A 24,704-nucleotide genomic window follows, 5' to 3' on the forward strand; every position below is an offset into this window, starting at 1 on the left:
AAAATAAATACTAGAAATGCAATTTTTGGTCAAAATGGACGACTAAGAACCAGTCGCATGGTGACGTTTCGTCGATATTTTTCACCTTCTTCAGGCCTGAAAGAAAGAACAAATCAAATGATAACAAACAATTGAAATACATCTAAAAATCACAAATCAAAATATAAAATATACAATATTTCCAACCAAGAGAAATTTAAAATTATCATCAAACCAACTGGATTAAAAAGTTCCTCGTATACAACGATGGAAATTACGAATACATACCCATACGATCAAAAGGACTAAATGAAAACATTTTTGTTAGTTGAAAATAATTTAATCTCATATCAAAACTGAAATCCAACGTTGTCATGGGATACAAAAAGATATTAATTAAATTCTTTCAAAACAAACACCCTGATGGTCTAAAATTAAAATATAAGAAGTTCAACTAACATGTTCAAAATAAATATCAATATTTATTATATTAATCACATATTCCCTGTATCTGTTTGAAGATTTACTGAATGAAATTAATATTTCTTCAACCAATAACTCAAAATGAAAAGTCTGCAACACATCAAGTGATTTTCAATTTTCCTCATTTTTTGGCAAAAAATTGAGTGTTTTTCTTCAACGCCTCAGCCGAGCATCATCCAATTTCCCTTTTCAAAATGGAAACAAATAACAAATGTCAGCTCGTTGAGAAGCTCAGGGAAGATGGATTCCCACCACGATAGGTAGGTTTACACTTTTTTTCATTTTGTGGTTATCAGAAGAAATACAAAACTCTTTACAAAACTAAAATCAAAAGTTTTCCAACCTAAAACGTAGAATTAGGACGCTGAAAGACGTTAAGAGAGTTCCGATGGTACCCATCTTCCGGAGAAAAAAATTCAATATTTTTTTTACCACAACTCTGATAAAACTCGATTAATAGAGATGATATTGAAAACGAATAAATACTATACTTCTGAATGAAAATAAAGAAAGAATGTAGGTATGTTTATTTGAATATTGAAAAACGTTCAAAAAATGTTTCTTAGCTAGACGTGGATGAAGCACAGCTGAAAAAAATGATGCAAAATCACATGGCGCTCCATCAGTGTTCAACAAACCAGTGTTAATATTCAGTAGACTCGCTTTGAACTGAATAAAGTTGACCTTCGAAAATGTGAGGAACTTGCTTTGTTTCGATGGTGAAATTGATGTTACAGGTTGATTTTTTTTCAAGTATATATGGCTGAGATTACTATCGACTAGCAAGACTTCCAACACAATCTTCAACAGATCAACATGGCTTTCAAAGTGAGTACTTCGACATTTTCAATTATTTCCAGTTTTATTAATGTTTATTATTCAATTACAGTTCATTATCCTCGCGACAGTTTTGGCTTACGCCAAGGCTGGTAATCTGATTGCCGGTTCCCTATCGGCAGCACCTCTAGCATATGCCACTCCAGTTGCAGCACCAATCGCTGTAGCCAGAGCTGAGCCCTACGATCCTAATCCCCAATATCAATTCGGCTACAATGTCGAAGATGCACTCACTGGTGATTCAAAAAGCCAAGTAGAAACCCGAAGTGGAGATGTAGTGCAAGGTCAATACTCCTTGAACGACCCTGATGGTACAAGACGCACCGTTGACTACACATCCGACTCTATCAACGGATTCAACGCTGTTGTTCGCAAAGAACCCTTGGTAGCCAAAGCTGTAGTTGCTGCTCCAGCTGTTGCTGCTGTACGTACTGCTCCAGTTTTATCTGCGGCTCCTCTGCTTCGCTCAGCTCCACTTATTTCACAACCTGCCTTCTCCGCTTCTTTGATCCGTTCCGCACCACTTTTGGCTCAACCAGGATATGCCACTACACTGCTCCGTTCTTCTCCACTACTTGCTCAGCCTGCCTATGCCTCACCAGCACTTTTGAGATCTGCTCCTATTTTATCTGCTGCTCCAGCACTAGGATATTCCACCGCTTACGGTAAACTTGCTGGACCTCTTGGATACTCTACACTCATACATTAGATTTCTACCTGAAGACATGTTATCATTTAATTATTTTGAAGATTTTATTGATGATGAATAAATATTTATTCTGAAATTACTTTCTGTTTTCGAATGCATCGCGAAAATGAAAAATCAAATATGTTTCTCAAATGGAAAAAAAATTGTCAGGAAAATAATAATGAAAGTTATGGGATTCTCACAGAATTTATTTATTCCCTGGCGACTGGAGCGTCAATAAATGTAAAGGCTCTTGGTTCGCCTGCATCCAAGGATTACAGAGAATATTTGGAGCTGAACTGCCAACAGAAAAAGAAAATATATTTGATTACACCACCCTTTGTGGGGAGAATAACCGATTATTGAAAAACAGTTACTTACCTACCAAGAGGGTCAAGATTATTTGATGCATTAATGAAGGAGTGAGAAAGTATTCTTGAAAAAAAAATTATTCTGCTAAAACAGCAAAACTTATCAAGAAACCGAAAACATGATATTATCAGCCTAATTGTCTGCTCTTGGTTTGTTGGAAAAATGACGGGTACTAGTATTTGATTGTTAATCAAGAAATTGACCACATCCTAATTCCAAGTACAATCAAATGTATAGACTAATTCATTATTATAGTAAAAAATTTTTTAATCATCGATCAGAGAAAATATGGGCATCACTACCATTCTATTCAGCTGGCTTTACAAAGTTGAAAAGCATGGTCCCCAAAAATATCCTTCAAGCAATATTCAAAATATTTTTGACCAAGAAGTTAATATGGTTTTCAACATTTTCCACATAATTCTTAATTTCTACACTTGCTGAAGATGAAGATCAATAAGTCCTAAACCATGTGTTATAATAAAATGAAATTTGAAAAGCTTGATCGAGGGAAAATTTTAATTAATAATAAGGATAAATTCAGATACATACCACCCGCCGATATGAATACCAAGAACGATCTGAATTGAACTAGCCATTTTGCCATCGTCAAGGCCCTAAATGGAGTACGCCCCATCGAAGAAAAGCAGATGATGCAGATGGTTTCGGTCTCATTTGACCTCATCAAAGCAACATAGCATTTTTCTCCGATGGAGAACGTTTGGAATTGATGGAACCTCATTCAATATTGTCACACGCTACTGGGTACTATACATTTGTCATTTACCCAGAGCGCCACCCAATATGAAACGCTGTCCGATTCAATCTCCTCCAGATAGAAACCAAGACGAAGACAAAAGAATATGTCACATATTTTCTCTAATTCAGTACGCCGATTCGCTTTGCGAACAACAGACGTGTGACGAATTGAGAAGTCCGGGAACACGTTCAGATCACGGCAGAAATGATGCCAGCGGTAAAATAATAATGGAATGAATACAATAATAAGGATAAATTCAGATACATACCACCCGCCGATATGAATACCAACAAGTGTTACGATCTGAATTGAACTAGCCATTTTGCCATCGTCGAGGCCCTAAATGGAGTACGCCCCATCGAAGAATAGCAGATGCTGACCATGGTTTCGGTATCAATTGACCTCATCAGAGCAACATAGCATTTTTCTCCGATGAAGAACGTTTGGAATTGATGGAACCTTATTCCATCCTTATTATTGTATTCATTGCCTTTAGGCGTGATAATTCCATTATTATTTTAGTTAATATTCTATCACTGAAATATACAGGGTTGGGCATAAATCTGGAATGAAATAAATACTAGAAATGCAATTTTTGGTCAGAATGAACGACTAAAAACCAGTCGCAAGGTGACGTTTCGTTAATATTTTTCACCTTCTCCAGGCCTGAATGAAAGAACAAAACGAATAATAACAAACAATTGAAATAAATCTAAACAATCACAAATCAAAATAAAAATATACAATATTTCCAACCAAGAGGTCTTTAAAATTGTCATCAAACTAACTGGGTTAAAAAGTTCCTCGTATACAACGATGGAAATTACGAATATATACCCATACGATCAAAAAAGGCACAATGAAAACATTTTTGTTTGTTGAAAATAATAATCATATCAAAACTAAAACCCAACGTTGTCATGGGATACAAATAGATATTTCGCTAAATTTTTTGCTTTTAATGTGATTTGTGCTCCATAAATTCGTTTAAAACTAACACCCTGATGGTCTACAATTAACATATTTATTAATCAGATTCACATATTATATACTGCTCATATTCTCTGTATCTGTCTGAAGATTTACGGAATGAAATTAATATTTCTTCAACCAATAACTCAGAATTGAAACTCTGAAACCCATCAATTGATTTTTAATTTTCCTCATTTTCTGGCGGAGAATTGAGTGTTTTTCTTCAACGCCTCAGCCGAGCCTTATCCAATTTCCTTTTTCGAAATGGAAACAAATAACATATGTCAGCTCGTTAAGAAACTCAGGGAAGCTATAGACTCCCACCATGATTAGTAGGTATACACCTTTTTTCATTTTGTGGTTATCAGGAGAAACACAAAAGTCTCTTTACAAAATTAAAATCAAAAGAGCTTTCCAACCTAAAACGCAAATTAGGACGGTGGAAGACGTTAAGAGAGTTCCAAGGGTTCTTATTTTGCGGGGAAAAAAATCAGTATTTTCTTTTTACCACAACTCTGATAAAATTCGATTTATAGAGATGATATTGAAAACGAATATACTATACTTCTGAATGAAAATGTGAAAAAGAATCTATGTTTATTTGAATATCGAAAAACGTACGCGGAATATTTTTGATCGTTCGAAAAAAGTTTCTTAGCTAGACGTGTTTGAAGCACAGCTGAAAAAAAATTATGCAAAATCACATGGTGCTCCATCAGTGTTCAACAAACCAGTGTTAATATTCATTAGACTTGCTTCGAACTGAATAAAGTTGACCTTCGAAAATGTGAGGAACTTGCTTTGTTTCGATGGTGAAATTGATGTTACAGGTTGATTTTTTTTCAAGTATATATGGCTGAGATTACTATCGACTAGCAAGACTTCCAACACAATCTTCAACAGATCAACATGGCTTTCAAAGTGAGTACTTCGACATTTTCAATTATTTCCAGTTTTATTAATGTTTATTATTCAATTACAGTTCATTATCCTCGCGACAGTTTTGGCTTACGCCAAGGCTGGTAATCTGATTGCCGGTTCCCTATCGGCAGCACCTCTAGCATATGCCACTCCAGTTGCAGCACCAATCGCTGTAGCCAGAGCTGAGCCCTACGATCCTAATCCCCAATATCAATTCGGCTACAATGTCGAAGATGCACTCACTGGTGATTCAAAAAGCCAAGTAGAAACCCGAAGTGGAGATGTAGTGCAAGGTCAATACTCCTTGAACGACCCTGATGGTACAAGACGTACCGTTGACTACACAGCCGACCCCATCAATGGATTCAACGCTGTTGTCCGCAAAGAACCCTTGGTAGCCAAAGCTGTAGTTGCTGCTCCAGCTGTTGCTGCTGTTCGTTCTGCCCCAGTTCTGTCTGCGGCTCCTCTGCTTCGTTCAGCTCAAGTTATTTCACAACCTGCTTTCTCCGCTCCTTTGATTCGTTCCGCACCACTTTTGGCTCAACCAGGATATGCCACTACACTGCTCCGTTCCTCTCCAATACTTGCTCAACCGACCTATGCCTCACCAGCACTTCTGAGATCTGCTCCTATCTTATCTGCTGCTCCAGCACTAGGATATTCCACCGCTTATGGAAAAATTTCTGGACCTCTTGGGTACACAGCAATTCATTGAGATATCTACCTAAGGACCTGTTGCCATTTTTCATATTTTAATCCTTATTTATTAATAATGAATAAATAATTATTTATGAATCCCCTTTTTTCTTAAACGAACACAACCTTGTAGCAGCTAAGACAAATAGTACTTGAATGAGAATTCAATGAAGAAATATAACATGAAAGAAAAAGGCATTGTAAAAATTAAATGATATTGTTATGATAAAACATGAGCCCCACTTGCAGGAAGTTCCATTGAGATTTAATGCTTCGTTAAAATTCGAAACACTAATTTTTTTAAGGATTAATGCAGGATTGAAATTTTAATGGAGCATTGAATTTCAATGGACTGGATGAAATGGAAGCTACAATTTATTTCAATTCCTCCAAAAGTATCCACTTTTTCCTTATTGTGTTGAGATTCAAACAAAATAAGGCAATTTGTTGATATGTATAGGGTGATTCATGATTGAAAGTTAAAAATACAATAAGAGTTGTGGTGAACACCTATAAACTCATTGAACAATCAATATACAAGAACAAGAAATTCAATGTACATTTTCCCCAAAATAATGTTGAACAAACTGCTCCTAACTTCTTTGACTTTGACAGTACTTCAAAAGTACTGAATTCATAAATTTGTCCAGGATAATTTGTGACAAATCATAATATACAGTGTGTGTAAATCAATGCGAAGGACTTGAGGACATATGATTGCCCGATGAAAATTAGCCGGGGTAGTTCATAACATTTTTTTTCAAAATCGACCTTCCTTTCAAGATACAGCTTTTGGAAGGCACTGACTAGTTCACAGTTTTTAATGTTTTTAGGGTTTCTGTTTTTAGAAAGTGTTTTCACATACATTCATGAAACTCTAGATAATATGAAGCACTAAGTAGAGGCTGCTCACACAATTCTTTTAGATCGAGGAATCATTTCGTGAAGTCGCATTTGTAGTTATATTGATAAAAAAATTCTTCATTGTGCAGACAATTTCTCATGTAGATCATTGGCATTGTCCGATACTTCAGTGATATAATCGTAACTTAATTTTTTTCTGCTTTTTTCACATATTTCACTCCTATATGTCAGGAGGAACACTCTTTTTTTACATTTTGTTTTCGATTCGGCCCTGATAAAAAGATATAGCCATTTTAAGTTTTCATAATGGCCTGTTCCAGCCTTGGAAAAACAAGATTACCTTCAGAATAACTAGCTAAATCTGTGACACTACACATCTGTGGATATTTTAAACAGAGTTGTATTCAGCCAAAGTACCGAATTTTCAGAATATCACAGATTTCAAAATACTCGGAAAATGATCAAGAGAAAATATAAGGAATACTTTCATTTTACAAAACGCTCAAATATTCATTAGATAGCGTTCAACTTAGTTTCGAGAGTTGGGTTCATAATGAGAAAACTGGAAGACGTGGGTGATACCCTTGTGTTAGAAAAAAATTGATCAAATAAATGAAAAACTATATTCCGAAATTCATTTCTTTCTATAAAACCGTTTATGAGATAGCACTAAAAATAACATTTCTTTATGGTTTTTCAACAGTCTGTATTTTTTGAACCCAGTCGATTCGGAAAAAATGGTAAAAAAAGTGTTTTTTCATCACTGTTAAAATATTTCTACGAGTCGTAGACCCACCCTGTGTACGGAATAGCGAAACTATTCATTTCGAATTTTTTTATCGAATATGTGGTTATATTAAGAACTTTTTTCCCAATAAAAAATAACAATTGCTGAAATTTTATACAGGTTAGGTATTAGACAACTGAAGATACCGCACAATATACTTATTGGCGTGTGAGTAAAAAAAATGAAACCCCTATTTTTAATTTTCGCCCCTCTTTCGGACTTAGAATCCGAAAGTACAAATTCACAGATTTTGGTACATGGATATTTAGGATATGCGAAACCTCAAAGTGCTAACTTTTTCTGGCGATGAACTCTTTAAGACACTTTTACTGACCACAATTCTATGGAAGCACCAAACATTAACCGAGAAAAAATCTAAGAATGTGCGTTATCTTTCTCCAATACCTTTTTTCAATTGTATATCGCATTTTTCTGGTTTTACAGTTGTACCTTTTTTTCTAGAAACCTGAAGATGCAAGTACGAACGTGCAAAACGTTGCTCATCAACAGGAGTGATTTGTTCAATTGTGTATTCATTTATGCCAAAATGTTTTAACTTTGAGTTATTTCCTAATTCAGTTGAATTACAGAGTTATTGTGAAAATTTGGTTAATATTTCGAAAAGAATAATTGGCTAGTTGAACCATTATTTTGAAATTGTAAGTGTTCCATACGGTATAATCAGATTGAACCATTTAACAATCGTAAATTAACCAAATTTGTGTTGTCTGGCTCCATTAACATTTTCAGCAGAACAAGCAGGTCTATAAAATTAACATTTTATTATCAAGTGTTTTATACAGACATCGAGTCTTTCTGTAATAAAGTGATTACTTTACCACCTTCGCATTTTGCAAAATGATTGCGTAACATCAACATTTGAAGCATACTCGGGAAGTAATTCGATATTAAACGAAATCAGATCAATTACAACCAAAATGAGCAACAAAACCAGAATCTGTGAATGCGAATTGCTGACCTCAGAAATGTCGAGGAGGAATCGACATTTGGAGTGTGTCGCAAAGAGTCCAACACCGATAACGTCTTGTTTGGTTGATTAGTATAAAAAGGAGAGACGCGGCAAGAAGAATTATCATTCACATCGATATCTGCATACCATTCAAATGGCTTTCAAGGTATGAGAAATTCGAATCGTTTCGATGAAGAACTCATTTCTTCTGCTTTCGTGTTATATCATCTCACTAGTGTCAGAAGAACAAAATGTTTTAATACTTAAGTACCTATCACGGGTACCAAATTCAAAAATCATCTTGTTTTAATAATTTCCACACACGGAATTCATTTCTTTTCTGTCTGAATATTGATAGAGTTTCTCATGAAATCGTCATTTTGGAAATAAATTCCTTCAGACGTTTTTATCGTCATAATTCTGTTGCCAAATGTCTTTGATTTTGTTAAAATCCATGGTCAATTGTTTTCTTTTTCAGTTCATCGTTTTCGCAGCTGTTTTGGCCTATGCCAACGCTGGCAACCTCCTCAGTGCCCCATTGGCTGCTCCTGTGGCATATGCTGCTCCAGCGGCCATAGCTAAAGTTGCCACACCTATTGCTGTAGCAAGAGCCGAACCATACGACCCTAACCCTCAGTATCAATTTGGCTACGATGTGCAAGATTCCTTGACTGGAGACTCAAAGAGCCAGGTCGAAACTCGCAATGGAGATCTTGTGCAAGGACAATATTCTTTGAACGACCCTGATGGTACAAGACGTATTGTAGACTACACCGCTGACTCAATCAACGGATTCAACGCCGTGGTCCGCAAAGAACCCTTGGTAGCCAAAGCTGTAGTTGCTGCTCCAGCTGTTGCTGCTGTACGTGCTGCCCCAGTTCTGTCCGCTGCTCCTTTGATCCGTTCAGCCCCTGTGATTGCCCAGCCTGCTTTCTCGGCCCCATTGATCCGTTCTGCACCTCTGTTGGCTCAACCAGCATACCAAACTACCCTGGTTCGTAATGCTCCACTTCTCACCCAATCGGCCTATGCTTCCCCAGCTTTCCTGAGGTCTGCCCCCCTCTTGTCTGCTGGACCAGCCCTTGGGTATTCCGCTGCCTACGGTAGAATTGCCGGTCCTCTGGGATACTCCACCCTTATCCACTGATTTTCTTCTTATAGAGAATTATTGTAAAATATATTTATTTATGAATAAAATATGACAAGTTTGTAATATTTTCTTTTTAATTGGTGATTTTCCTACCAGGAGTATCAATCTAATGATCAAGTATAGTGTATTCTACAGAGGTTTAGGTTAAGTTGAAAGGCTGAACAGATATGGAACTATAGATTTATTATACATGTAATCAATGTCACGTGACTCCTCAGAATAACAAAGGAATGAACCGAGTCTGTGTTGGCAATGACGAAATCTTATGATGATAGTAAAAAAATGTGAGGCAGACTTTGCCCAAGATATTGATACGTTGAATATTATTATCTCTACATTTCTTCTTCAATCATCCTCATATATTTTTTGCCATAACTCATTTCGGAGGAATGTTGAGAAGTATCTGTTTGCTGTCTGGGAATCTTGTTGGATATCTATTAAAAAAATTGTGGATTTGAAAAATATTATGCAATATTTGAAACTCAAATACGCATATACAAGGTGGGCTTTTTAAAACGAAACAGACGAGATAACGGGCGTAATAAATTTATTTCGAAAAAATGCTCGGACACGTCGATTTTTGTTTCGAGAGGGACCACTTTTGAGCTCAAATTCATAACTATATCGCTTCAACCCTTAGTGTTAGAACAACAACCCCTACATTTTGAATAGGAAAGATAGGATGAGTGATACCTCATTTGAAAAGCTTTTTTATCCTGAATTCAGCGTATTGATTTTTTTCTCATTCATTGCATTCGTTTTCGAGATATTTAATTTTGAATTTCGTACAGTACCAGTCATTCCGCTAACCATGCTATGTGAAATCATCAAATATTTGACTAATTCATTCTGTGGTTACGATGGTAACCGTTAATTGTCAACATTAGACAACGAAATATTTATTACTGGTAATTACTTTCTTCAACAATTGAGGTGGTTGTCTCGTCTGTTTCGTTTCAAAAAGCCCAGCCTGTATTTATACATCTGTTGTATTGATTTCGGAGTATTTTTATTCTGGAATTCCTTAAAGTTTTGTGAAATTGAATAGTTCTCGATTATTATAATTCGTTTCTCAACAAGATTCATTGAATGATATTTCTGGGTCTTGAAGAAGGAAGATATGCTATCTGCTATGCTATGCTATGCTGTTCATTAGTTCTTAGTTCTCGAAAGAATTTTCTCAAGATCACGTACAATATTAACAAGCGGAACTCAGAAACAAGATAAGATTCTAAAGAGTTCGATAACCTTTCAGTCGCAGTCCATGTTTTTTGTAAATCTATGTATAGAACCATCATTGAACATAACTATCTTGTGATGTATGAAACAAACTCGAATTGAAAGCTTTCAAAACAAAATGAAATCAAAACAATTCACCATCACAGAGGAAAAGCACTAACATTGTTTGAAGTCTAAAAATTTTTCTATATCTATATTAAGGGTGAGACTTTGAGTCGTAAAAATATTTCAACCGTGAGTCCTGAGGTCAAAAGAAACACTTTTATTCTTTACCATTTTTTCTGGATCGGCTCGGTTTAAATGATACAGGCTGCTGCAAAACCATAAAAAATGTTATTTTTATTTCTATCTCATGGACTGCTTCATCAAATGAAATGAATTTCGCAATATACGTTTCGTAAAATAAGGGTATTTTTATATTTTCTCGTATAATGCGCCGTTTCCTAGTAATTCCGAAAATTTAAAAGTACATATCTGTGAAATTTGCAAAATTGGGTACTTTTGCTGAATACAGCTCTGTTCAAAAGATCCACAGATGTATACTGTCCCAGATGTAGCTAGTTACTATGAAGGTAATTTTGTATTTCCAGGGGAGGCACAGCTCATCATGAAAAATTAAAATGTCTATATCTTTTTATTAGGGCCGAATCAGAAAAAATAATATCATTTCTTTTCTGTTCTACCAATGGCGTCGGTACTGCAGCGAGACTGAATATTTTCAGATGAAAAAATGATACGCCACTGGTTTTTCCGACAATTTTCTGACTAGTAAGCTTTTTATTGCTATATCAAATTTTGGCGATTTCTTCATGCATGAGAATGTGTTTTATTTTTTAACCGGAAACGGTGTCTCGTACAGCAAAAAGTCAAGACACCGAATTTGCTCCAAATTAAATAAGGATTTAAATAGTAATTTATATTGTCGGAAAAACCTGTGGCGTATCATTTTTTTATCTGAAAATATTCAGTCTCGCTGCAGTGCGGACGCCACTGATAGAACAGAAAAGAAATGATATTAGGCAAAAAGTGCTCCTTGACGCTCAAAACCTATGTCCCAAATTTCATCAAAATATTTCAAGCAGTGTGAAAGTTATTAATAAAAAACATTTTTTTTCTATAATTTTAACGCCCCGTATCTCGGAGAGGAAGCATTTCTCGACATATGTTTATATGACAAACTAGGGCTTATTTTTGATGTAGAATACGTGGTTGAAATTTCTTGGTTACGATCTGGACCACCCTGTATATCCCCAGAATTTTTTCTGATAAATTCATTATTACAGGTTGTTCTGTTGTCAACATAGTATACGATTATTTCTTGATCTTTTCAGGCATTCGTAAAAAACTGATCTGTTTTTTTGAGCATTATTGTAAAAGAATTAAGTTATCGGATAAATATAAATTCTCTTCACATATATCCCATGCGTAACTAATGGTGGCTGAAGCAGTATAACCAAATTTCAAGCATAAAAATACAACACCATCAGTCTGTAGGAATTCGAGAAATAATCCGACTGCCCGGAATCTAATTCCCAGAAGTGTCGAATCCGCGAAGAAAAAACATAAATATCCTCAGAATATTCCGAAATTTGCTTTCCGCCTGCAATCGCCGTCTCCATACGCCCCCATTGCATAAATCCATCAGACCAGATTTCGCAATAAGAAATGTCCGCCTCCCTTTTTCGATATTGGATTTAGGCAAACAATATCCAGTGATTCCGAAGTGAAATATTCCGTTGCGAGTATTACATTGGCGGTTATATTTACACACGTGAGTTTTCAAGGTTATTCAGATTTATTCCTTCTGTTTTTTCCATCCTATATCCTTTTGGTGGCATGACTTATAGGTCAAGCTAGTTGAAGAGCCTTTGAGAGCTACCACCATGTTACCTAGGAGGGTCAGGATAATAACTAAATTAATACTGCCTCGAACTACTCTTGACATGTAGAAAGATAGAGATAGATGGCTTCATCATTGCCATCCAGGATCAAGTGATCCTAACAATAAACTACCCCAAATATATCGCCAAGGATGCCTTAGTGGTGGACAATAGTTGTCGTTATGATTGTGCGACACAAGAAATCACCCAGCACATCATATGGTGATACCAGAAGTTCGCGGGCAAGGAGTACAAGAATAGACAATGCTGTTGCCAAGATTTTACACCAAGAATTGGCATCAAAATACCAAATTCTAAAGCATTATTGAAAAATGGTCATCTGCGTATTTGTGTGGGTCTGGTGTACCCCAGGGCTCTAATCTTGGGCCATTTCTATTTCTGTTGTTTTGTGAGGTTGACGTGATGGGGCTGCTATTTCCGGATGATTTCGAGTTTTTTCAAGGTGGAAGCCCTTACTTTTGATTATTCCTTGAAAGATGTCAAGCTGTTGAGACTGAACGTTGTTAGGGACTCGGGAGTTCTGTTTGGTGGTCATATGTCATGTGCGTCTCATATAAATGATTTGCTGAGTGCTGCCTTTAATTTTCAAAATTCCGGTAAGACTGCATTTCGAGGGGTGAACCGGTCGTGAATTGTGGTGTACAAATTGCAGGAATTGTCATGAATTGAATTGAATTGCCAAGAATTGTTGAGAATTGTCATGAATTGCCAGGAATTCTGGTGAATTGTCAAGAATCGTTGTGAATTGCCAAGAATTGTGTGAATTGTCAGGAATTGTTGAGAATTGTCGTGAATTGTGGAGAATGGGCTATTTTAGTGAATTTCAAAATCTAAGAATTTTTATAACTCAAATACATATATGGAAATTTATTTTTTTAGAATTTTAACACATTGCATTCGGTCGGAAATTGTGATTTCAGAATAGCTCTCTTATAGAACATGGATATGTTCTAAGGTACAGAATTCAGAAATTTTTTTTTGTAATATGTGGATATTTCGGTGGATATGGAATTCTATATTTTCTTGATCGGTTTCACTGGTGTCGAATTGACAAAAATTACTAGACTGTAGGGCATTCTACGTTACACGCTTTTACACAATCGAATGTTTATTAAGTTTCGAAGGGTGTATATCTGAATTTTGAAGCGAATCTCTTACGTGTTGGATAACTAATGGAAATGGATTTCTATAAATAATTTGAATTCGATTTTGGAGTTTTAGGAAACTTGCCCATCGTCGTAAATTATAAAGAATTGTTCTGAACTATTAATTTCCGTGAATTGTTCGAAAATTCTCATGAATTGTCTGGAATTGTTATGAATTGCAATGCATTTTCTAATTGTTGGGCGATTCGCTGTCTTGCAATTCACAGTAGTCCAGCCTGTCCAACTATTAGAAAGCAGAAAGGGAGGTTTGCACATGTATATAGTCATGTCCATGTAGACATGTATATTTATTGATTTATTTATTCATCTTCACTTTACATACACCAAAGGTTTTCAACAATTCGCTGAATTCATATAGTCGCATGCCGGCGCAATAGTGCAAACTCCGAGTTTAATTTCTGTATTCTTTAATTTGAATTAAAGTGATTGGAGATTGAGCAGGTAAGAATTATACAACATCTAATTTTTTCATTATTTCTTATTGATACACAATAATTTCCTACGGGTGTGAAGCCAGGTTTCTTTCATCCACAGTTACAATCTGTCAACGCCGCGCTCTAAGGATAACTGTATTGTTCAGTATACAATTCTTACAGTTCTGAAAAAGATATTAATGCTCGTTTTAGGATTTGAGTTTCTCTTGGAAAAAGAATGAGATATGGTGCAATCGGATATTATTCATACCTTGATTTATACCAATGAAAATCATCAAAGCTCATTGTCAGCCCGTACGGGGGGCCTGGAGGGATTCAAAGTTGAAAATTTCAAATTTTCTCGAGACATGTGCATTCTTGAGAATAGAGTAAATTGGTTCGATATAACATTTTACATCATGAACAGTCATCAAAACACATTGTTAACCTGTACAGGGACTATTCACCAACAATATTGGTGAATATTGGTCCCGATCTCTTTGCGTTCAATAGCAGGTACCTGAAACGATTCCTTTGGTTGAAACCGTTTTATTACTCTGTTGGGAATAACCCATTAAAATCATTGTTAAGAACGGGCGTTCTTTCTTCAATGCATATCATATAATTTTGGTTATTTCAACCTCATTTTTAACACTTTTATAATTTCTGAGAAGATGTTAATTCGAAATGTCGGTCTATATCGGTATATCGATTGCAATAATGTCAATTATATATTCACAGCTTCTTCCCTCTCAACCTGACAAAGATCATTCGGAGGTTCATCTAAGACTTGGAGACTCGCTTGGAGATGTCTCTCCAAGTCTAAAATAAAAATTATTTGAAACATTTGTCTAATGTTTCAAATAATATATAAATCATATATTTCGCTTATACCATTTGTAATCAATAGAGCTTTAGTAATGTAATAATTAAGGTTCGCGTTGAATGAATTCCTAGATATGTAGGTACACACTAAGGATCACCGAATTGGTCAATTCGGAGAGGGATATATTTTTAGTTGATTAATCAGTGAAGATGAATTAATAATATAAATAATTGTTTTCAGCACTCAAAAAGTAGACATAGATATTTCAGCACGTGTGTCGAGTCTCTTGATGGTTATTCTGTAAGCTCTTTGTTATTCCATATAAATTGAACGAACAACTTTCATGAGAACACAATCTTGATTTCAACGCACCATGTTTCTGAAACCTGGTAAGTTGTGTTATTATTTTGTAGTACTTCACATACTTTCATAAAATTCCATAAAATAACTCGACATGTTGATGTATGATTTAAAATTAATAGCTTGCACAGTAACCATTTTTTTCAACTACTCGATCAATTTGCGTTTGATAGAAGATACTGATTCAAAAGATTCCACCTAGAAGTATTTCTTCGCTTCATAAAATTTTATAACTCAATTTGGAAAAACCTACAAAAATTGTCGTTACGAACGGGTACGCTCTGTTGTATTCAATATTAGGGTTGCCCATTTTGACCAAAAAGATTTTATGCACAGAATAACTCTAGAGCCATTTGCTGAGGGAATTTTAAAAAATTTACCTGAAAGTATTTTTTCGGATCATACAATTTTATACCTCAATTTTCAAAACTGTCGTTATGGAAGGGAATGCTTTTATCCTATATTAGGTCGTTTTCACAACATTTTATTCAGTTGAATTCCAAAGTTGTTTGAATCAGCCTATATAACTATGTTAATGAGGGGAGGTTAATAGTACATCAAACAATGAAGTATAGGATATCCATGGATAGAAGCAATTTCTGTAAGCTAGCCTCAGTTAGCCTTAACTACTATCTGGCTATATCTATAAGACATATTATTGAGTGGTTTCAGACCTCTCATAGTGTGATGTGAAGAAAATTCCCAAAATATATATTAAAAAAAAAATACATAACTATGAATTGTATTGAATTGTCATAAATTGTATTGAATTGTCATGAATTGTATTGAATTGCCATGAATTGTATTGAATTGTCCGTGAATTGCCGTGAATTGCCATGAATTTTCTTGAATTGTGTGAATTGTTGAATTGTCTGAATTGTTTTATATGCTATTATAGGAATTGCGTGAATTGTCTGAATTGTGGTGTACAACATTTTCATGACCGGTTCACCCCTCGCTGCATTTTAATAGATTGAAAAGGTTCCTTGGACGAACTTCAGGAGTTCCACATTAACACAAATCACTATCACATTGACTTCACTCTGGAAGTGGAAGATAACAGATCTATCAACTTCTTGGGTCACACTTTGACAGGAGTGAACAACACGATTTCGTTTGACATGTTCAGAAAACCATCACAGACCAGCCACTCGATCCACCACTTGTTCAACCACTGAAAGTTATATAAACTGTCTGCTTACAGTACGTACATTCAACGAGTGGTTCACACACCAATGCAACCACCTTGCATACAGAAGGAAATCAGTCTGCTCAGACCAATTGTTCGGAACTGGAAGAACGGATACGAATCTGAAACGGTGGAAAAAATTCACAAAATTCACAAATTCACGGATCGAGGTTTCCTTGAAATCAGTTCAAAACAGTTTACGACAAATTTTGGTAAGGAACAAAAAATCTCTCCTGTAACAAAGTCATTCAATGTGGAGTACACCCATGAGAGTCAGAACACAAGTTTGCAACATCACTGTGACTCTGACATTAAACAAGAAAGAGCTGGAAATCTATAAAAATATCAACAACAAGAACATAGCAACCCTTAACTTACAAATAGTCAATTTGGTCAACTTTGTCGGTTGTGATCGAGTTTGTGAGACTCACATCCCTATTTTTTTGAGGAAGCATTCCTCTTTCCCGTGTGATTGTGTTGATAGCGTTTCCCTTTTCTTGTGCGCAACCATGTAGGCTTTCATTTCCCCTATTCATTCAATTTGTTCACAGTAGTGTTGATTGTCCTTAGCTACAAGAGAAGCTTAATTTTTATGTCTATGATTTAGACCTGTTTTATTTGGTCCTTCGTAGGAATAATTGCATGATTCGGACCCTCATTCAGCATATTTAGCCTAACTTGTGTGAGACCTGTTATTTATTCTTTGACAATTCACTGTTAAACAGAGATACCTCGATTGTATAAACTAATGAACATTTATTTTTGACCTATTGATTTTTGTTTAATGAGGTTTATCTACCTACAGAAAAAATAAAACTGTTTTTTGTCTCATTCATGTTCATTTTGTTCATCACCTTTCTATTGAAATGGCATGGTTCACACAGATCAGAAAGTAATTCACAATAGACTGGACCTCATATTGCTGAAGAAGGATGAGAACAAAGCACTATTCCTTGATATGGCGATTCCAAATAACAACTTACTAGATAGGCACATTGAAAAGATCTTAAAATACAAAGATCCCGAGGAACAAACCAGGACACAATGGAAGTTGAAAGATATCAGGACCATCGCTATTTTCATTTCATCTACAGGCCCAATACCGAAGAAACTACCAGAGAATTTCAAGAAACTGTTAGTTAAAAATATCCATAGAGTCATGCAGAATGCTGTACTAATAGAGGCGACGAGTATATGGGAAATGCAGATGAAGAACATGAAAACGAAAACTGAAAATTAATATCCTCCTGTACATTCACCTATTTGTAGATTCCACTGTGATAGCTTAAACAACTCATGTAAGTGAAAAACATATAATTATGTTTTTAGGTCATCGGCCACACCAATTCAATTTTTGAAGAATACTATAGATGCAACGCTATCTATTGATCCCTCCATATTTACATATTTCGATGGGGATGTTTATATTCATCAGGCAATTCACATAAAAATATGAGCGCTTCGGCTGCCAAGGAATCATCCATTCCCGAGAGGAATAAATAACCGCCTCTCCACTTTTCTGCCGAATATATAGACTCGTCTTTCACGGGAATTTGAAGGACCATAGGTGGGATAAGGGGCTCTCAAAACTGAAACCCAAATATTACGAATATCTGCTTTACATCAAGCGATTTGTAGAATGAGGGAAAAAGCGCAGAAAGATCGCTGTGAGCGCTGAAGAAGCAACTGAAATAATTATAGTATGACCATAAAAAAGAAGTTAAATTACGAGTCTGCGCTTGTCTTGAAATAAGGGTTTCAATTTATCTCTAACGTCGACATTTTTAAAAGCCCCTCTGAAGTTTATCCTCGATTTCATCCAAGCCTCGGAGTTTTCTTGCTATTTGATTGATCCACCCAGATTTGAAGATGCAGGAATAATGCTATAACTGAAACGATAGTGGTCAATCTTTATTTATATGTACAGGGCGATTCACTATAAATTTTCAGCTTCTATGTCACGTATTTCCATGTGCATAAAGACTTATGAAGCTTCCAAACGAGTCCTGGCACCTATTCTGATATTGTGTATCTCGGGCCCGTCGAAAATTCAAGAAGATTAACTGGTGTTCTTTCGAAAAACAGTGTACTCATTGGAAAAAAAGGCATTCTTTCAGAATATTTGGTCTTCATCTTTTTATTCACTTTTCACTTTGTATACACCAAATGACTATGCAACGTTCTGCATCACAGAACTTTTTATGTATATTCATAGCACTCAATTTACTATATTCACCTCTTACCTGAAAATGTTTAATGTACCACAATATTGGTATCCTATGTATAAAACAAAAATCAAGTATCAATTTCCATCAGAGAACTCACACTGCTTGGTTTACTATCAATCGGATTGAAACTTTCTTTGTTTATCCCTATTACCTATAGACCATAAAACTCTCACTTTGCCACTAACAACAAGTTGGGAATTAATATATACCAAAAAATATAAGGGGAGATTCCTTGTCGAAAAATCTGTGTGTCCCTCATATAATTTTTTTTGAGCACCACTGCTTAGAGGCAGCTTCCTCAACATGGCGCCTGATGAGCAGTTTTTATTTTTTCTTAGAAACCAGAATAATGACGGCAATGAGATTGACCGGACATTCTATAGAATCGAGAGGGCAATTAAAAAAATTGGTAAAATGTGTAGAAATACCCCTTGAACATGTTTCACATAATTTTTTGTTCTATTCCTATTATGCTATTAAGAAATTTATTTTTGATAGATTGATTCATTTTGTGAACAAAGAAGGTATCATGTGATTTGTTGTTGGGAGTAACTATTTTTGGAAAAAAAATTATCAACAGGTACGTAGCAATTCAAATTCAATTAAGAGGCGGATATCTTGCTGACATTATAAGGGAACAACACCAAATTTTTTTTATTGTCTTCTTGCTCCTATAGAAAGTATTTTCATTTCATTTCTGTCAGTTTTGTTGGTTTCCAAAAAAAAATTAAACATTGCTCCTCAGATGCCATCTTTAGATGGTTGCAACTAGTCAGGTACTGCTCGAAAAATTTAATTTTATAGAGAAGGCCAACACCATTTTTTGAGTAGGAAGTACCTACTCCTTGAAACACCCTATATACAGGGTGACAATTTTGTCTCGACAAGGATGTTTTCAAAGAAAAAGCCGGAACAGGTCAATTTTTAAAGGAAGGGGGACATATTTTGAGCAAAATTGTAAGCCGAAATCTCCCCAAACCTAGGTGTAGAGGCTATCACCCCTAAATCCTCAATTGGAAGACAATATGTCCCTCTACATGATACTATTGTCTTCCAATTGAGGTATAGCGCACCCCCTATTCCCTATTGAGAATTTAGGGGTGACAACCCCTAGGTACACCTAAAATTGAGGAGATTTTAGCTTAGAATTTTACTAGAAACAGGTCCTTTCGGATGATAAATTGACCTGTTCCGGCATTTTCTCTGAAAACATCCCTGTCGAGACATAATTGGCCTGGCAAGTTTTCAAATTGTCAGCGCCTGCATCTACTTCAAGTACTCAATAAAAATTTGCAAACCATAGTAATCATGTAGAGGGTCAAGTGATCTTTCAATTGAGATACAGCTCACCCCCTATTTCCTATTGAGAATTTAGGGTGATAGCTCCTACACCTAGGGTTGAGGAGATTTCGGCTTACAATTCTGCTCAAAATATGTCCTCCTACGAATAGAAATTGACCTGTTCCGGCATTTTTTCTGAAATCATCCTTGTCGTGATATAATTGGTAAGTTCTCAAATTGTCACCCTGCATACATTGACTCACTCTGAAAATTTGGGGTATTTAGTTTATGGCTTCGGAATTCAAAATGCTGGATGGACAGCAGAGTTCAATTATTCACCAGGAATTTTTCATCAATGAGAATAGTAATTCTTTTTGAACTATTTCCGGCTCGAAATGACAATCATTTGAACAAAATGATAACGCTGTCGTTCCTAGGAACAAGCGTGAATAAATTACGAGAAATTCGAGACCGATCAATTTCCAAAAATGAGTGATGCTGGTCAGAATTTCAATTTCAGTGTCCCAGTTGTTTCGCTTGAAAATCGTTCGAACAACAAAACCTGACACTCAATTATTCATCAGCAGATGTATTCCTGCGTTGACATTTAGCATTGAAAGATAGCGTTGTAGGTGTGCGAAAAGTTCAAAATCCGGGGCAGAACACCACTGCATCAATGCGAAAATGGCTGACGCAACATTGATATTTTTTAAGAGGATTTCCAGTTGGGACTCAATTGATTACAAATTCTGAGTGCCGTAAACAGGGCGTCCTCTAACGAGGTGCCAGTTGCGAAAAATGCTCCGATATCAGGTTACGCGTTGTATCATTTAATATTCGGGTGGTGCGTTAAGATTTCTGTACATCTAGTTGTGCACGTATATATAGACCACACGGGTAGATTGGATCATTATCGTTCCTATCGTACAATCCGGTACATCGAACTAAAATGGCATTCAAGGTAAGTTAAATTTAGACTTCACAGTATAAATAAAAAATTGTGGTCAAGTTGTCTATGGTTTGACAGACCAGATTTTGTGGCAACAATTATATTGAACCCTAAAACTCCTCGATTGATTACTATAACAAAAATGAATATCATAAACCTTGTTTTCTTTATATGAAGCTGTTTTTTGGTGCAGAACTGCATTCAAAAATATTTTCAAAATATATTCGGTCTGACGTCACTGTTTCAATATTTGCCAAAATGCATAGTTTTTAAATCTTGATATCGCGATATTGTGACAAGTGATTTGTTGTTGGAACTATGCCAAAATCTATTTTCAATATTCACGAAATAATTTCGAACATTTACATATGTGTGTGAAATGACCGTTGCAATACCGAAATACGTACCTCATTTACACTCTGTAAATTATTGAAATCCTTATATCTCCATTATATCAGAGAATATCTTTTTTTATTCTTACATATTCTATTTTGTCCTCATTTAGCTACATACATTCCGCTTTTAGAATTTTTCCATTCTATGATACTTTCAGTAACCGGCAACGTTGCCTCAAGTTCTCTGATCACCATACACTAAATAATCCTTACTACTATTATAAATGTTCGTGTGTTTGTTAGTTTGCTTATTTGTTTAAATTTTTGTCTTTACATAACACTTGAACCAGACGTCCGATTTTGATGGGAATTTCACTTTAGTGTAGAGAATTTATTCGAGAAGGTTTTCGTGTAACGTGTAAAATGTAATGGAGAGAAACCGAAAAATAATGATTTTTTATAAACAAGTCGTGAATGGAGCTGTTGATTACAGAATTTTATGGCCGTAGCTATGGCAGATAGAGGACAATGGTCAAGTTCAATTTTATTGAGAAAATTCCTCTATGGCATATATCTAAGTTTCCAGGATAAAATTTTCATTTCAGTAGGAAAGAAAGCTCCATTTGAAGGGGGCTTTTCATAGGGATGGAAAGAATTCATATAAAAATGAATAAGATCTTTCGTTCCTGATGGAAAATGCTATATACAGCAAAGTTTTCTACAAAATATTTCGAGAAATATGACAGGTTGAAGAACTGCAAATTTAGGCAAGAAATGAAATCTACCTGAAATCGCAGTGTTACGTGAAGGCATATAATCACTTAAATATAAACTAGGATCGTGATTATGTCGTGGGTGGCAGCTAATTCGAGGCAATAGGCAATTATAGAGTTATGTCTCAGGAAGGTTGCAAGACTAATTGTAGTTTATATTTAGTTTTCTTCTTGATGAATCTTTTCGTTACATGGTCTATAATTTTTAATGCTGATCCTTGTTGATGATTAAGTGCTATTACTTTTTGATATCAATTTTCCCTTTAATTTTTATACTGAGGTTTTTTGATATCTTCTTTTAAGTATTCTTATTATGTTTTTAGTGAGGGAATTTTACCTCTCAAAATTTCACATATTTGAATGTGAACTGCGGTTTAAACGATCTATTCCTTTTTTATTGAATTTTGTGGAAATTTTTTCAAATGTTTGTCAAATGTTTAAGCACGCAACGTGTTTCACTATCACAATTGCATCTTGAGATGGGTGAAGGTAAACTACGTTCAGCTTCATCCATAGCATATGATTCTATTTTAAGTTCAATTATAGATTTTCATCAAGTATAGGCTACATCAACTCAATATATTTTCCGTAAGTTATTTTCAATTCAATTGTAAAGTTTCACGAAAACTGCTTTTTGCTAGAAATTTTCATTTTGTTGACAATTCAAAACTGAACAACTAAACTAGTGCCAGTTAGAACCTTTAAGCACATTCATTGGAAATTGTACCAAATTCGAAAAAATCCAGCCCATCTCAGTCATTTCTCCTTCGATGATGTAAACTTAATGAAGTTTACAAATTAAAAATAATATTCATTTCGGACTATCATTTTCCTATCTTATTAAGAGTTATACTATAGTCATTTTGAGGAGAGGTTTCAGTAACTTGGCAACTTATTATTTCAATTTAAGTGATTAGATCTCAGCGAAGATTTGCACGCATCTTTGTTCCAGTATGTACTTCAAAACTTTTCGATTCCAATTCAATTGAAACGATATTATAATTGAGATATAGCTCAGGAACTGTCAGCCGAATTCAATCGTGACTTCAAATTGGAACTGTAGCCTAGCGAATTTCTTTCGAAAGTTGACCTATTTTCATCAGTCAGTCAACACAATTGTTTGAAACAATTTGAATATTTTAAAATAGATATAAAATACTGTGATGGTCGATTATTATTCAGAGCAAAACATTATTTTTTCGAGTCGTATTGCCCTTCTCGTAAAGTGACTAATCCAGTTTTTTTTGCAGTTCATCGTTTTCGCCACCGTCCTGGCCTACGCCCATGCTGGCAACCTCATCGGTGCCCCACTAGCCGCCCCCTTGGCTTACGCCACCCCCGCTATTGCTAAAGTTGCCGCACCAATCGCTGTGGCAAGAGCTGAACCATACGACCCCAACCCCCAGTACCAATTCGGCTACAACGTCCAGGACTCTCTGACCGGCGACTCCAAGAGTCAAGTAGAATCCAGAAGCGGCGATGTTGTCCAGGGTCAATACTCCTTGGTCGAACCTGATGGTTCAAGACGTATCGTGGACTACACTGCCGATCCAGTCAACGGTTTCAACGCTGTCGTCCGTAAAGAACCCTTGGTAGCAAAGGCTGTGGTTGCCGCCCCAGCTGTTGCAGCTGTACGCGCTGCTCCAGTTATAGCCCAACCTGCCTTGATCCGCTCTGCACCTCTTCTGGCTCAACCAGCTTATGCAACATCCTTGGTTAGATCATCACCCCTTCTGGCACAACCAGCTTACGCATCACCTTTGATCCGATCTGCTCCCCTTTTGGCCAGGACCGCATACGCCGCCCCAGCTCTGAGCTACACTACCTCTCTCATCCACTGAATGAAAACGATGTATATATGACTGTTTTGTTTATAAGACTATTGTTAGAATATTTATTTCATGATTAAATTTTTTTACCGCAATACCTGTTTTTTTTTCAATGTGTGTGACAATTCATTATCTGATAATGGGTCGAATTTCAGAATTCATTTTTGGATATAGGGCTACAAGATCTGTAAATCTTGGTATGCATCGACACCAAAAAGTTGCAGAGGATTGGGCAAAAATAATAGTTCATTATGATACAAATCCATAAGTTAGCCTTCAAAGCACGAGCAATAGTTTGAAAGCATTCCTATTATGGGTACCGTTGCTCTTGCCTATAGGTATTTTTATACCTGTAGCATACGCTAAATTTTTTTTTTCTCACCTACATCATATCTTCAATATCAATGCCAGCCATGATCGTTGAAATTACATCTTAAACTTCATTTGATTGATATAATTTTTTGGAATCGCGACAAACTATCATCCGAAATTCTAATGTTAACAGATGATGCTGCATCCAAATTCATGAAAACCAATCCAGAAATTCGAACTCTTTCAACTTTTCGCACTCGGATTATGCTGCAGGTAGAGATGAAATTTTTTTCACGAAATTTTGTATACGCGGAATATTGGTTTTTCTTATTTGCTCATTTACATCACATGAGGAGATCAGGATAGCCATCCTCCTAGACATAAAAGTAGTCTTCCATTCAATTTACTATTAGTAGGGGCTGTC

General features: G+C 35.7%; 5 protein-coding genes across 8 annotated transcripts in view; 4 read left to right on the forward strand and 1 right to left on the reverse strand.

Moving 5' to 3' along the window:
• Positions 1-24,704, reverse strand: part of LOC123319500 (disks large 1 tumor suppressor protein) — a 693,102-nt gene that overhangs the window by 576,891 nt on the left and 91,507 nt on the right. The window lies entirely within an intron of this gene.
• On the forward strand, positions 1,279-2,024 carry LOC123319506 (larval cuticle protein A3A-like). Its single transcript, XM_044906527.1, has 2 exons — positions 1,279-1,290; positions 1,352-2,024. The coding sequence occupies exons 1-2, from the start codon at positions 1,279-1,281 to the stop codon at positions 2,006-2,008; spliced, it is 669 nt and encodes a 222-aa protein (XP_044762462.1). The 3' UTR covers positions 2,009-2,024.
• On the forward strand, positions 5,001-5,747 carry LOC123319507 (larval cuticle protein A3A-like). The gene is made up of 2 exons (XM_044906528.1): positions 5,001-5,012; positions 5,074-5,747. Exons 1-2 carry the CDS (start codon positions 5,001-5,003, stop codon positions 5,725-5,727), a joined length of 666 nt encoding a protein of 221 aa, XP_044762463.1. The 3' UTR covers positions 5,728-5,747.
• On the forward strand, positions 8,203-9,476 carry LOC123319154 (larval cuticle protein A3A-like). The gene is made up of 2 exons (XM_044906012.1): positions 8,203-8,495; positions 8,808-9,476. The coding sequence occupies exons 1-2, from the start codon at positions 8,484-8,486 to the stop codon at positions 9,474-9,476; spliced, it is 681 nt and encodes a 226-aa protein (XP_044761947.1). The 5' UTR covers positions 8,203-8,483.
• Positions 20,905-24,052, forward strand: LOC123319510 (larval cuticle protein A2B-like). The gene is made up of 2 exons (XM_044906530.1): positions 20,905-21,043; positions 23,390-24,052. Exons 1-2 carry the CDS (start codon positions 21,032-21,034, stop codon positions 23,978-23,980), a joined length of 603 nt encoding a protein of 200 aa, XP_044762465.1. The 5' UTR covers positions 20,905-21,031; the 3' UTR covers positions 23,981-24,052.

The sequence above is a fragment of the Coccinella septempunctata genome, chromosome 8 (genome assembly GCF_907165205.1).
Source record: "Coccinella septempunctata chromosome 8, icCocSept1.1, whole genome shotgun sequence".
NCBI classification, from domain to species: domain Eukaryota; kingdom Metazoa; phylum Arthropoda; class Insecta; order Coleoptera; family Coccinellidae; genus Coccinella; species Coccinella septempunctata.